Raw genomic sequence first — 14,261 nt, 5'->3', positions numbered from 1 at the left:
GTAGTGACGATAAATAACAATACAGCACTTCTAAGCAGCCCTGTTATTGGAATGAGTACACTTTCTGTTAACGAGGATCTATTGGAGGGCAAGTCTGGTGCCAGCAGCCAACTTGCTCCTGGCCTCCACAATGTTTACCCAGTGTGCCATCATGATGAGGATTGTGTTGACCAGACTCTTGGCTACTGAGACTGGAGCAAAAATCAAAGGTAAAGCATAGAGGTCAGATCAATATATATCTGCGCTCTGGATCATCTGGGGTATATGCAAAATTCTGGAAAAATAATCCTAAAACATAACATTTATTAGTTAATGCAAATAAAATCCTAATTAGTGTGTGCAAAAATTCTGTATACAGGGATAAGCATGGAGGTGAACCGCTAGATGGAGTGGTCCACAGTTATCCCGGTATCAGAAACAAAGATAATTAAAGTGCACGGCGGCACTATGGTGGTAACCAGTGTGTCCTACCGGTACCCAGGGAAGGTCGTCAGGTGCTCCACCACACGATATTGTAGCAATTGTTCATCCTGTATGGATGGTTGGATGAATAACAGGGTATGAGAAAATTCAAGTCAGACTAATGCATGTAGGGTCCCTAGGGTGATCCCTACGGCTGTCTAAACACAAACCCTAATGCTATAGATATGGTAGCAACCTGACCACAGGGCACTCGTCCTTAAAAGGACGACCCCGTCCGGAACCTGTCCCTGTTCTGGAATACTAAATGTCCCTAAATATGCATAGGCAAATCCCAAATTGGGACTAATAAATGTTATGTTTTAGGATTATTATTTCAGAATTCTACTGAGACTGGACTTGTAGGTGAGGGTCTGCTGCCACTTTGTTGACTCTAGATAACTTCTAGGCGATCGCATGTCCCCGTGACGGCGACAATCTATTTTTCAACTTTGGAGCAATTTTTCAACAAGGACCATCTGGTATAGCACAGTTTTGCTTGTCCTCTCCACCAGAAGAATGAGAGATGAGAAGTTCTCTTTGTAGCGGGGGTCGAGAAGGATGAACGACCAGTAATCTGTGTTGTCTAAAATGCGTATAACGCACTTCGTGGGAAAGGCAGCCTAACATGAAGTCAGCCATGTGTGCCAGAGTACCAACAGGCAAGACTTTGCTGTCGTCATCAGAAGGTGAGCTGACCCTGTAAAAGATTGTAGTTGAGGGCCTGAAGCTGAGCTGACCCTGTAAAACATTATATGCGAGGGCCTGCAGGTGAGCTTACCCTGTAAAACATTATATGCGAGGGCCTGCAATTGAGCTGACCCTGTAAAACATTATATGCGAGGGCCTGCAGGTGAGCTGACCCTGTAAAACATTATATGCGAGGGCCTGCAATTGAGCTGACCCTGTAAAACATTATATGCAACGAATAAGCATGTTGATATGATGGATGAGAAAAGGAAGATTTAACCATATACCCTTTTTTTGAGGTAGAAAGTGTGCATGGGAATACAGTGCATTCAGTACATTAAACAACACATTTAAAGTGCCTTTGTTCATCCGCTTTCCTCTGGTGGAGTCGAGAAGTCATGGTCAATCCAGGCCTTGTTCATTTTTATATGAGTCAACCTGTCAGCATTTTCAGTTGACAGGCGGATACGCTTATCTGTTATAATGCCACCAGCAGCTCTAAATACCCGCTCAGACAAAACACTGGCGGCAGGGCAGCACCTTCAAGGTGTACAGCGCCAGTTCATGCCACGTGTCCAGCTTTGACACCCAGTAGTTGTAAGGCACTGAAGGTTCACTGAGGACGCTGACACTGTCTTCTATGTACTCCTTCACAATCTTCCAAAACTTTTCCCTCCTTGTGACACTAGGCCGCGCATCAGGGTGAGGGTGCTGGCGGGGTGTCATGAAACTGTCCCAGGCCTTGGAGAGTGTTGCCCTGCCTCTGTTGAAACTGCTGTGTGTTCCCCTTGTCTCCCCTGTTGCCCAAGGAAGTATGGACTCTGCCGCCAGCGTTGTCAGATGGAAATGTTTGGAGCAATTTTTCAACAAGGATCTTCTGGTATTGCACCGTTTTGCTCGTCCTCTCCACCTGAGGAATAAGAGATGAGAAGTTCTCTTTGTAGCGGGGGTCGAGAAGAGTTAACACCCAGTAATCCGTGTTGTCTAAAATGCGTATAACGCGCGGGTCGCGGGAAAGGCAGCCTAACATGAAGCCAGCCATGTGTACCAGAGTCCCAATAGGCAAGACTTCTCTGTTGTAATCAGGAGGATCACTCTCAATCTCCTCATCCTCTTCTGCCCACCCATGCTGAACAGATGGAATTAAACTTCAATTGGTACTACCCTCTGTAGCGGACGCAACCGTCTCCTGCTCCTCCTCCTCTTCATCGTCCAATTCGCGCTGAGAAGACGGACGGACGGAGGGTGGTCTGGCTATCACCCTATGTAATGTCTTCTTCCCCCATTTCCACCTCTTCCACATGCAAAGCGTCATCCTTAATTGTGAGCAGCGAGCGTTTGATTAGACACAGAAGTGAGATGGTTACAATGATAATAGCGTTATCGCCGCTCACCATCTGTGTTGATTCCCCAAAGTTTCTTAAAACGTCAGACATCCATGCCCACTCCTCGCTTATGATTAGCAGAAGCTGACTGGAAAGGCAACGACCATGTTGCAGCTGGTATTCCACTACTGCCCTCAGCTGCTCACAAAGTCTGGCTAACATGTGGAATGTGGATTTCCAGTGCGTGCTCACGTCTCACAACAGCCGGTGAGCTGGCAATTTCAAGCGCTGCTGCAGCATTGACAGACCGGCTGAAGCTGTCGATGACTTGCGGAAATGTGCACACACGCGGCGCACCTTCACCAGTAGCTCAGGTAAATTGGGGTAGGTTTTGAGAGATCGCCGAACCACTAAGTTTAAGACGTGAGCTAGACATGGGATGTGTGTGAGCTTTCTGAGCTCCAAAGCCGCCAAGTTACGGCCATTATCACACACAACCTTGCCTGGTTGTAGGTTGAGTGGGGAGAGCCACAGCTCAGTCTGGTCTCTTATCCCCTGCAACTAGGGGTGCACCGAAATGAAAATTCTGGTCCGAAACCGAAACTGCCTTTTTGCCCAAATACTTTTAAAATACTTTTTTTTAATGATTTTATTAATAATTCTTTTTCATGAATGAAATTCATCTGTGGGTGGCGCTGTTATGGAGAGGGGGATCTGTGGGTGGCGCTGTTATGGAGAGGGGGATCTGTGGGTGGCGCTGTTATGGAGAGGGGGATCTGTGGGTGGCGCTGTTATGGAGAGGGGGATCTGTGGGTGGCGCTGTTATGGAGAGGGGGATCTGTGGGTGGCGCTGTTATGGAGAGGGGGATCTGTGGGTGGCGCTGTTATGGAGAGGGGGATCTGTGGGTGGCGCTGTTATGGAGAGGGGGATCTGTGGGTGGCGCTGTTATGGAGAGGGGGATCTGTGGGTGGCGCTGTTATGGAGAGGGGGATCTGTGGGTGGCGCTGTTATGGAGAGGGGGATCTGTGGGTGGCGCTATGGAGAGGGGTATCTGTGGGTGGCGCTATGGAGAGGGGGATCTGTGGGTGGCGCTGTTATGGAGAGGGGGATCTGTGGGTGGCGTTGTTATGGAGAGGGGGATCTGTGGGTGGCGCTGTTATGGAGAGGGGGATCTGTGCACTGTTATGGAAAGGGGATATGTGCACTGTTATGGGCATAACAGTGCACAGATCCCTTTCCCCATAACAGTGCACAGATCCCTTTCCCCATAACAGTGCCATAGACCGATCCCCCTACCCATAACAGCCCCGGCCCTGCTGCTCACAGCATCACTCACTGCATCTTTATTTTACCTTACAATCGTGACGCTCCAGTAAGAACTCTGCAGGCAGAGCGGAGGGCGGCGTAACGTCACTTACTCACGTGACGCACCTGCTCCGCCCACTTTATGAATGAAGGAGGCGGAGCAGGCGCGTCACGTGAGTAAGTGACGTTACGCCGGCCTCCGCTCTGCCTGCAGAGTTGTTAGTTACTGGAGCCTCACGATTGTAAGGTAAAATAAAGATGCAGTGACAAAGTAAACCGCCCGCCCGCAGATGGTGGGTGGCAAATCCCACACTCCATATTTTCGGCCGATATGTAACAATATCGGCCGAAGTGGATTAGGTGCATTTTCGGCCGATATTTTCGGCTGCCGGAATTTCGGTGCACCCCTACCTGCAACAGCTCTGCGGTGGTGTGCTGTTTGTCCCCTAAGCATATCAGCTTCAGCACGGCCTGTTGACGCTTACCCACAGCAATGCTACACTGCTTCCAGCTACCGACTGATGGCTGACTGGTGCTGCATGCCGATAATTCGGAGGTGGATGTGAAGGCGGAGGATGAGAAGTGGGGGTTGAAGCCACTAACGTAGGTGCTCCGGGGGAAACCCTGATTGAATTAGGGCCCGCAATCCTCAGCGTCGGTAGCACCTGTGCCATCCCAGGGTACGACTCGCTCCCGGCCTCCACAATGTTCACCCAGTGTGCCGTCACGGAAATGTAGCATCCCTGGCCAAATGCACTTGTCCATTTGTCCGTGGTTAAGTGGACCTTCCCAGTAACTACGTTGGTCAGTGCACGTGTGACGTTTCGGGACACATGTTGGTTTAAGGCAGGCATGGCACACCTTGAAAAATAGTGGCGTCTGGGGACAGAGTACCGCGGGAAAGCCTCTGACATCAGGCTGCCTCAGTGTCCACATGCCTAAATGGCAACATTTCCAGGACCAGAAATTTTGAAAGGTGCGCATTTAGTGCCATGGCATGTGTCTGGGTATTTGCGCTTGCGTTCAAATGCCTGGGGTAATGACATTTGACGCTGCGCTGGGACACGGAAGTAGATGTGGTCGCTAATGGTGCTTGCGAAGGTCCAAGTGCAGTGCAGGAGGCATCCTCACCTGCGTCTTCGACAGGCGATTGGCCAGCACGTACCATAGTGGAAGAGGAGGCAGTGGTGTGACTCGCAGACACAGATTGTGGACCCAGGCGTTCGTCCCAATTATTACGGTGCTTGGATTCTATGTGGCGGATCATGCTTTTGGTGGTGAGGTTGCTAGTGTTCACGCCCCAGCTCATTTTGGTGTGGCACAGGTAGCAAACTACTATTCTTTTGTCGTCCGCACTTTCCTCACAAAAGCGCCATACTGCGGAATAGGGATCGACCGATTATCGGTTTTACCGATATTATCGGCCGATATTTAAGATTTTGACAGTTATCGGTATCGGCATCTATTTGCCGATATACCGATAACTTATGGGGAACACAGATCGCGCTGCTCTCAGCGCTCTCTGTGTTCCCTCAGCAGCACAGGGGAGAAGGAATCAGTCCCTCCCTCCCCCCTGTGATGCCGCTGCCGCCAATGAAGAGACGGATAGGAAGAGGAGGGGAGGGGCTGTGGCCACTGCGCCACCAATGATGTTAACTAACTCATTCATTCAAATTGAACAGGAGGCGGTGCCGCGGATCGCAGCTACCGCTCATAGAGGTCGGGAGCCGGCTATGTGATTCTGCAGCCAGCTCCCGCCTCCTGTATATGAATAAATGAGAGATTTATCTTCATTGGTGGAGCAGTGCGCCCCCCAGTATTATTCATTGGTGGTGCAGTGCGCCCCCCAAGCCCCCCAGTATTAATCATTGGTGGCTCAGTGCGCCCCCCACCCCCGTATTAAAAACATTGGTGACTCAGTGCGCCCCCACCCAAGCCCCCCCAGATTTAATCATTGGTGGCAGTGGCCACAGGATCCCCTCTCCCCTGCTCCTCCGATCGGAGCCCCAGCAGTGTAAGCCTGGGGCTCCGATCAGTTACCATGGCAGGCAGGACGCTATTGAAGCCCTGGCTGCCATGATAAGCTCCATGCTAAAAAAGAAAGATTAAAAAAAAAAAAAATACACTAACAATAAAAAATATTAATTTTCAGAAGATTTGTGTAGGAATAAAAAAAAATAATGAAATTTCACAGAATATCGGTATAAATTATCGGCTATCGGCCTGAAAGTTCACAAATTATCGGTATCGGCCCTAAAAAATCAATATCTGTCTATCCCTACTGCGGAACACCTACCCTTTGGCAAGGGAGATTTACGCAAGGGGGTGCTCCGTGGAACAGTTGTGGGCCTGTTTGGTGTGGCCCGCCTTCTCCCTTTTGCCACCCCACTGCCTCTTCCAGCCTGTTGCAGTGCTGCAGATCCTTCCCCCTCTGTACTGTTGTCCTCGCTCGGCCTTCCCCCTTTCCCAGGTTGGGTCAGTTACCTCATCGTCCACCACCTCCTCTTCCTCACTCTGATCATGCTCTTGATTTCTTGAACTAACCACAACCTCAGTGATTGACAACTGTGTCTCATCCTCTTCATCAACCTCTTGACAGTGATTGCGGTTGACTCATTGGCAATTGTGTCTCCTCATCCACCTCATTAAACACTAATTGCCGTTCCCCACCGTCATGTTCTTGTGACTGTGGATGCTCAAGAGGTTGGGAATCAGGGCACAAGATCTCATGTCCTTCTTCAAGCGTGCTTGGCAAGAGGGCCAAATCAAGTAATGGCGATGAAAAGAGCTCCTCGGAATTTCCGAGAGTGGGATCACTTGTTTGGCCAGACTCTCCATGGTGGGAAGAATGAGGATCAGGGAGAGGATTCTGTTGACCAGACTATTGGCTACTGAGACTGGACTTGGTAGAAGACACCCTGCTGCAATCCAACCAACCACCTGTTCGCACTGGTCTGATTTCGAGAGTGGTGTCCTGCGACGCCCTGCAAACTGGGACATGAAGCTAGGTATCGTGGATGATTGTTTTTCTTGTGCTCTGGCAGCAGGCAGTTTCAACGCTCCCAGGGACACGGCCTCTGCGTGAACCATCAGCATCACGACCACTTCCCCGTCCCTTACTGCTCGCCTTGCGCATATTAAATATTATATGCACTCTTGACACACAAGATGTGGCATGGATGTCACAGTTCACAGCAAGCACAGTATATGGAAAAAGGATGTAAAAAGGAAAATAGATTTGACTTATATTTTTCCTATCTCTGGCCCTGACACACAGAAGGTATTGCACAGATCCCACTTTATTTTTATTGATGACCTATCCTCAGGATAGGTCAGCAATATCAGATTGGTGGCGGTCTGACACCCGGCACCCCCGCTGGTCAGCTATGTGAAGAGAAGGCCGTGGTCCTTTTGAGCACAGCCTTTCCTTCATTGTTTACCTGCTCGCCATAGAAATCACAGCGGTGAGCAGGTGTAATTATATCTCAGCCATCCCATTCTTTTCTATTGGATGGCTCCTTCCTATGCAAGTGGCCATTGGTGCAGTATCATCTGTAAAGTGTAGACACGCACATTTTTATAAAATGATAACCTTCTATTCTTTTTTTCAGGCTCTGACATGAAGAAAGACATTGAAGCTTTAATAGCACAGGAAAGAGCCGACATAATCAGCAAATATGAGCGGGTATGCACAAGTCTTTTATGCCTGATACTAGAATGCGGTCAGGAGTCCGGCCTGACAGCTGCTGGGGCACCACCATTTTCCTATTGTTCCCTGCAGTAACATGTAGACAAGGCTAATTTGGTTTTCAATAGTTGTGGCAGCATTCACTGATATAAATAAGTACTTGCGGCCATCGTGCTAGACGGAAAGCCTTCTATTAATATTGTTACTTTGTTGGTGAGGTATCTTTCATGTCTTATGATGTGTAGAAATGATCGCTGCCAATGTATCTGGTGCTGTGCTTCAGGCTCTTGGATATGTCTGATAAAGCTTTGCATTCTTTGTATGGTTTCCATTCTCTCAGAAGGGTAACAGGTTTTTTTCTTGAAGTGAAACCTGTGACGTTATAAAGCACATGCCTCTTGATTGACCTCTTGTTCTTCAAAGCTATTGCTGACTTCATTTGCAGAGCAGGGCGTCAATCAATCCAGCATTTTAACGAGCTGTGGCATCATGGTCTTAGTTTCCTCTGCATATCTAGTGATGGGTTCCAGTTAAAGGAAGCCATTATTTTATACTTTACCTGGAGCTGCCATTAAGGGGAAATGTAGTATTACAGAGTGGTTCTCTGTCCTGACTGATAGAGGGGTGGGGGTGGGGGGGGGTCTTTTATGATGTCCATATACATTTATAGGGCATTTGGATAGGGGTTGTCTTCGCCATTTTTGTGTGCACCACTGCTATGCATACCTATGTATTAGGCTACTTTCACACTAGCGTTCGGAGCGGATCCGTCTGATGTTTCATCAGACGGATCCGCTCCGATAATGCAGGCGTTCGCATCCGTTCAGAACGGATGCGTCTGCATTAAAACTTAGAAAATTTTCTAAGTGTGAAAGTTGTCTGAGCGGATCCGTTCAGACTTTACATTGTAAGTCAATGGGGAACGGATCCGCTTGAAGATTGAGCCATATTGTGTCATCTGCAAGCGGATCCGTCCCCATTGACTTACATTGTAAGTGTGGACGGATCCGCTCGCCTCCGCACGGCCAGGCGGACACCCGAACGCTGCAAGCAGCGTTCAGGTGTCCGCTCACTGAGCGGAGCGGAGGCTGAGCGCTGGCAGGCGGATGCATTCTCAGTGGATCCGCCTCCACTGAGAATGCATTGGGGCCAGACGGACACCCGAACGCTAGTGTGAAAGTAGCCTTACCGTGGTTGCCGGCTGCAAGCAGTTTGTGTGTAGTGTGATGTCGCCCTCGCTGTCTAAAACTGCATGATCAAACCTTAGTGTGTAACCACATGGACCCATTCTGATGATTTTCACCTTCTTTTCTCAGGGAAAGCAGCCGGGTGCTGAAATTGACCCATGGGAAGATGCTGATTTTGCACTGTACAAAGTTACTGACAGATTTGGATTCTTACAGTAAGTACATCCAGCTGTTTAATGGTATCTTTGCCACCTCTGTTCAGATAGGCCATACTGTAATTTACAGGTGGTAACTGCGGTCAGGACAGCCGGCTGAATGTGATGCATGCAGGGCAAGGCTGGTGTGTTAAATAAAGATCTTAAGGGGGTTTTCCCATCTGGGAGACATTGTATATTTCTAGGACATGCCATCAGTGTCAGATCCCATCTCTAGAACAGGGCCCCCAAAGTGAAGGCAGAGCAGCCATTTGAGTCCTGAAAATAACCAAGCACTGGCAGTCCCATATCAGTGAAGAGAGCAAGCCACGCGGTGTGTGCTGTGCGCTCAGCTCTACTTTAGGGGCCCCTTTTGGAGAAGGGAGGAGATTGATGGCATATCCTAGCAATAAGCCAATGTCACAGATGGGATTACCCCTTTAAAAAAAAAAACACAGCTTTTTTATGTGACTTTTAAAATTGCATCAGCATTTTTATTTTTGCCAAACAAGACGACTATAGGGGTAGATTTATCAAAACTTTCTACCAGTAAAACGGTCTTTGTTGCCCATAAGCAGCCACTTACAGTCAAACTTTCCTCTCTAAAGTTGCTCTGGAAAACTGAAACTTTGGTGTGATTGGTTGCTATTGAAGCGGGCCGCTAGGGAGTGCTTTGTGGATGGAAGTGGTAGTTGTGGCCCAGAGGGTGGTGGTGGTCTCCACTATGGTACTCCTTAGGGCCGTGCAGTGACCGGAGGGTGCACCCTTTCTTCCCTCGGTGCACACCTTGATATCGGGGTTCCTGCCTGTTGTTTGGGTTGCCCTTGATGTTGAATGTTTTGCTGGATGCAAGGCATGACCAGTGAATGATGGCGACAATAATCAGGCCAGTTGTTTGCAACAAATAAACTCTCTTTACTATGTTGATGATAGGGATTGTAGTACATATAGCAGCAAAAGGCACAGTTCCACAGTATGTCACAGTGCAATATTCCCTCAATAGCAGCGTATGAACAGCAACAATGATGGCACTCCCTCTCAAAGGACACTTTGCAGTATCTCAGCAGAACCACATGCGTGCATTTAGATTCTTGTTTTCAGGGGTTGTCTCACTTCAGCAAATGGCATTTCTCATGTAGAGAAAGTTTAATACAAGAAACTTAATAATGTATTGTGATTGTTCATATTGCCTCCTTTGTTGGCTGGATTTATTCAATTTCCCATCACGTTATACACTGCTATTTTCCAGGAGAACCGCAAGAGTGACCACCACTGCTGAATGCAGGGTGGTCGTAACCAAAGAAACAAGCAGTGTATAATGTGATGGAAAAATGAAGGACTTAGGGGGTCATTTATCAAGCTGGTGTAAAGTAGAACTGGCTTAGTTGCGCAGAGCAACCAATCAGATTCCACCTTTCATTTTCCAAAGGAGCTGTCTAAAATGAAAGGTGGAATCTGATGGTTGCTATTGCCATCTAAGCCAGTTCTACCTTAAACCAGTTTGATAAATGACACCCCCCCCCCCCCCCAAAAAAAAAAAAAAAAAACGAGGCCAATACTTTGCTGTCTGAGTCCAGTGCATCGCCTTGTGGGTTCTATAACTTTCTCCTTCTCTCCGGAGTCCTCTTGTGGGATGTCTGCCTGCTGCGCAGTTGTAGGCTCAGAGATTATGGTTCTTTGAACTTGCGCCTAGTTGTCCAGGAGGTTGAATAGACATTTCTTTCCCCCAGGCTGCTTCAGAGTAGACTACCTCAACACTAACTAGTGAAGGGGTGGACCTAGTCCATCTCCGGACAGCCTATCATAATTTGCCAACTTGTTGATCATATGTTGTTCATACAATGCCATTAAAGGGGTATTCTGGTTGTTAGAAGTATTCCCTTAACCTTAGTAGATACGGGGTCCGCTTCTCTTGATTGGTGGGGGTCCCGATGGTAGGATAGTGGATAACTTCTTAAAATCGGAATAACCCTTTAAATGCACTTTAGTATCAAATCAAAACAGTTAACTCAAGAAACATTGCATTAACTCTGTCAATAGTAATTAACCCTTTGCAGTAGTCCTTCTGGGGTACTGCACTATTCCACAGCATTTTACAGCTCTTAGAAAGTGGATAAGATTTTAAGAAATCTTAAGTGCACTCTATGAAAAAAATCTACAGTGTAAATTCACCAGTGGTGCGAATTTTAAATACACAACATGTCAATTTATGCTTTGGATTTCTTCCGGCAAATCCATAAGAAATCTGCATTGTGTTGGGTATTTTTCTGTTGTAAATTCCGCCCCATGTTTTCATATACATCAACAAATAAAGCCTGTTTAGGCTATTAACCTCGCTTGTCCCAGAAATTGGAACTTTACTTTTATTAAATCTGCTAAGAGTTTCTAAGTGAAAAGAAAGTGAGCTACGGAAAGGGTTAAAACTATCTGATGCCCTGTTAGTACTGCAGCATGCTTTATTTGTTGATTAATAATAAACCCTTCCCAGATAGGGTCAAGTATTTTGTTAGCAATGTTTTGATATACTGTACCTGTCACTATATCTCAGAATATTACTATAACTGCAAGCAATCCCAAGAAAAAAATGTCCTCGACTTGTCCAAAGCTCCAATACAAAAATATATCAAAACACAAATCCCTCTCACCATCAAATCCATCAAAGAAAATAGCCGTTTCAGCAATATACAATATTACTGCAGGTTTACCGAGGGTAAAGCTGTATATTATTGCTGTAGCATAATTCTAAAGGATATCTGGTGTAGTAGCTTTTTAAAGTGAAACTGTCACCGTGAAATACAGTACAATCTGCAGGCAGTTATAGAGCAGAAGTAGCTGAGCAGATTAATATCGAATTTTATGCATTTTTATCTTATTCATCAAAATCTCAGCTCTTTTTGAACTCGGTAGCCAAGTGGGCAGTCCTGTAAGTGACTGACAGCTATCTGTGTATACTCACTTGTACATTGAATGCGATCAGTCACTGATAAGACTGCCTACTTGGGTACTGAGCTCAGAAAAAGCTGTGAATTAGGGTACTTTCACACTTGCGTCAGAGGATTCCGGCAGGCAGTTCCGTCGGCGGATCGGCAATCCGGAAGCAAACGGATGGCATTTTCGGTCTGATAAATGCATTGAAATACCGGATCCGTCTCCGGTTTCATCCGGTATTTTTTGCGCATGCGTGGACCGGAAGAACGGATCCGTCAATGCAGCAACTTTAATTCCGGATCCGGCACTAATACATTTCAATGGAAATTAATTCCGGATCCGGCATTCTGGCAAGTGTTCCGGATTTTTGGCCGGAGTAAAAACTGCAGCATGCTGCAGTATTTTCTCCGGCCAAAAAACGTAAGAGGGACTGAACGGATGCATCCTGAACTGAATGCTCTCCATTCAGAATGCATTAGGATAAAACTGATCAGATTTTTTCCAGTATTGAGCCCCTGTGATGGAACTCGATACCGGAAAAGAAAAACGCTAGTGTGAAATTACCCTCAAATGTATAAATTACAGTTTCACTGAATTGTTGCCCATCAACTACAGGATGATTCAAAAGTCGCAGGACACTCTTTTGTTTCAGAAACGAAAGGGAAAATGAAATATCTGATTTATCCCAGCAAGTAATAGATGAAGGGGGTCTATCTTTTAGATTATGTCTGGAACATGACCGCCATCTTGAAAGCCGCCATCTTGCGTTAAGGGCAAATTTTTCCAACGGGAAGGGGGTCATGTCGTATATCAGAAGACCAGAATTGTCTCAGATTTCTGTAGCCATAATTGCAATATCTCTTGTGGTTCAAAGGTTATCAACACAAAGTTGCAACAAAAACTGGGAACATTGCCTGTGATGCACAGCTATTTGACGTGTTCAATGTGTTGTCCCTGGTGCTGAACAAAGAACTTTGAATTTTTGAACATTCTGTGTTGATCACTTTTAAACCACAAGATATATTGCAAATTTGATTGTGGCAATCGATTTCTGAGAAAATTCTGGTCTTTTATATGCTATGTGGTCCCTTTCCCACTGAAAAGATTTGCCCTTCATCAAATATGACAGCTTTTAAGATGGCGGCCATGTTCCGGTCATAGCCTAAAAGGCCCCGTCAAGCATTACTTGCTGGGGTATTCAAATATTTCATTTTCCCTTTTGTTTCTGAAATAAAAAGAAGTCCTAAGACTTTTGTCTCACCCTGTATATATCAATCTGCTCAGCTTCTCCTGCTCTATAACATGCTGCCTACAGACTGCACTGCATTTCATAGTGACAGGTTCTCCTTAAATATACACAGAGCTCTGCTGAACCACGGAAGGGCTGATCTTTGAGGTTATGGACCCTCAAGATTTAGGTTCAGCTGACACTGCTTATGGAAATCGGATAGAAGATGAAAATCACTCTCTTCCCAAAGTAGGATGACTACATGGCACTTACGTCATGTGATAGGATGTGTCTTTCACGTTCACATGATCTCACAGCAGTATTACCCATCAGCTGATATATTTGTTTCTTCTGATTTTATGTAGTGAGCAAGAATTGCCTTCACGAACTGCTGTTGAGGAGAAGGTAGGGGAGATCTGAAATTATCATTTTATTTTTTATTTTTTTACTAATTATCCAGACTTCTTAGTAGGAATCCATGAAAGAAATCTGCAGCAAACCTAAGTAAATAAGTCCAATATACTGTAATAATAGATCTTCTTCCAACCCGAGGCAGTTGTTTTCAGGTACAAACGTACAGCTGGAATATGGAACAGAAATACGGCTTTATGCCACTCTATTTGAGGACAGATAAAATAGTGACAGATCCTGATTCCAGGGTTCATTTACATGAGCAGATGTACACGGCAATGATCGGGAATGATTCATTTGTTTCCAATCGCTCGCTTGTTCTGTTGCATTCACATGCAGCAATCATTCCCTCTGCATGTGGATGAACAAGCGCTACCGTAGTCGTTTATCCCATAGAGATTCATTGTCTTCAGCGCATCCCTGCTACAAACGAGTTTAGGCGCTGCATAAAAGATGTGATTACCTGACAAGTCATTTGTCTGTTGATTTCCGTACCTTTTATATGGCGCAGTAATCATGAATAGTGTTGATCACGAATATTCGAATTGCGAATTTTTATCGCGAATATAGGTACTTAGAAAATTTGCAAATATTTAGACTATAGTGATATATATTCGTCATTTCAAATATTCAGGATTTTTTTTATTGCGTAATGCAAATTTTTATAGCAAAATTTTTAAAACATGATTCCTCCCTGCTTCTTGCTTGTGAGCCAATGACTCATTGGCCCACAAGCAAGAAGGAGGGAGGAATCATGACTTTAAATTGGAAAAATGATGAATATTCTAAAAAACAAATATATAGCACTATATCGAATATATTAGTTTTTTCGAATATTCGTAATA

At 45.9% G+C, this 14,261-nt stretch overlaps 1 protein-coding gene across 1 annotated transcript in view; it reads left to right on the top strand.

Moving 5' to 3' along the window:
- Nucleotides 1–14,261, top strand: part of LOC120980783 (USP6 N-terminal-like protein) — a 188,414-nt gene that overhangs the window by 82,565 nt on the left and 91,588 nt on the right. Inside the window, exons 2-4 of the mRNA XM_040410062.1 lie at nt 7,392–7,465; nt 8,785–8,870; nt 13,371–13,410. Of these exons, the coding sequence (XP_040265996.1) occupies nt 7,400–7,465; nt 8,785–8,870; nt 13,371–13,410 (192 nt within the window). The 5' untranslated portion in view covers nt 7,392–7,399. The remainder of the gene's footprint in view (nt 1–7,391; nt 7,466–8,784; nt 8,871–13,370; nt 13,411–14,261) is intronic.

Source organism: Bufo bufo, chromosome 10, assembly GCF_905171765.1.
Source record: "Bufo bufo chromosome 10, aBufBuf1.1, whole genome shotgun sequence".
NCBI classification, from domain to species: domain Eukaryota; kingdom Metazoa; phylum Chordata; class Amphibia; order Anura; family Bufonidae; genus Bufo; species Bufo bufo.
The sequence above is the reverse complement of the archived record's forward strand: the minus strand, read 5'-3'. Positions and strand labels throughout refer to the sequence as shown.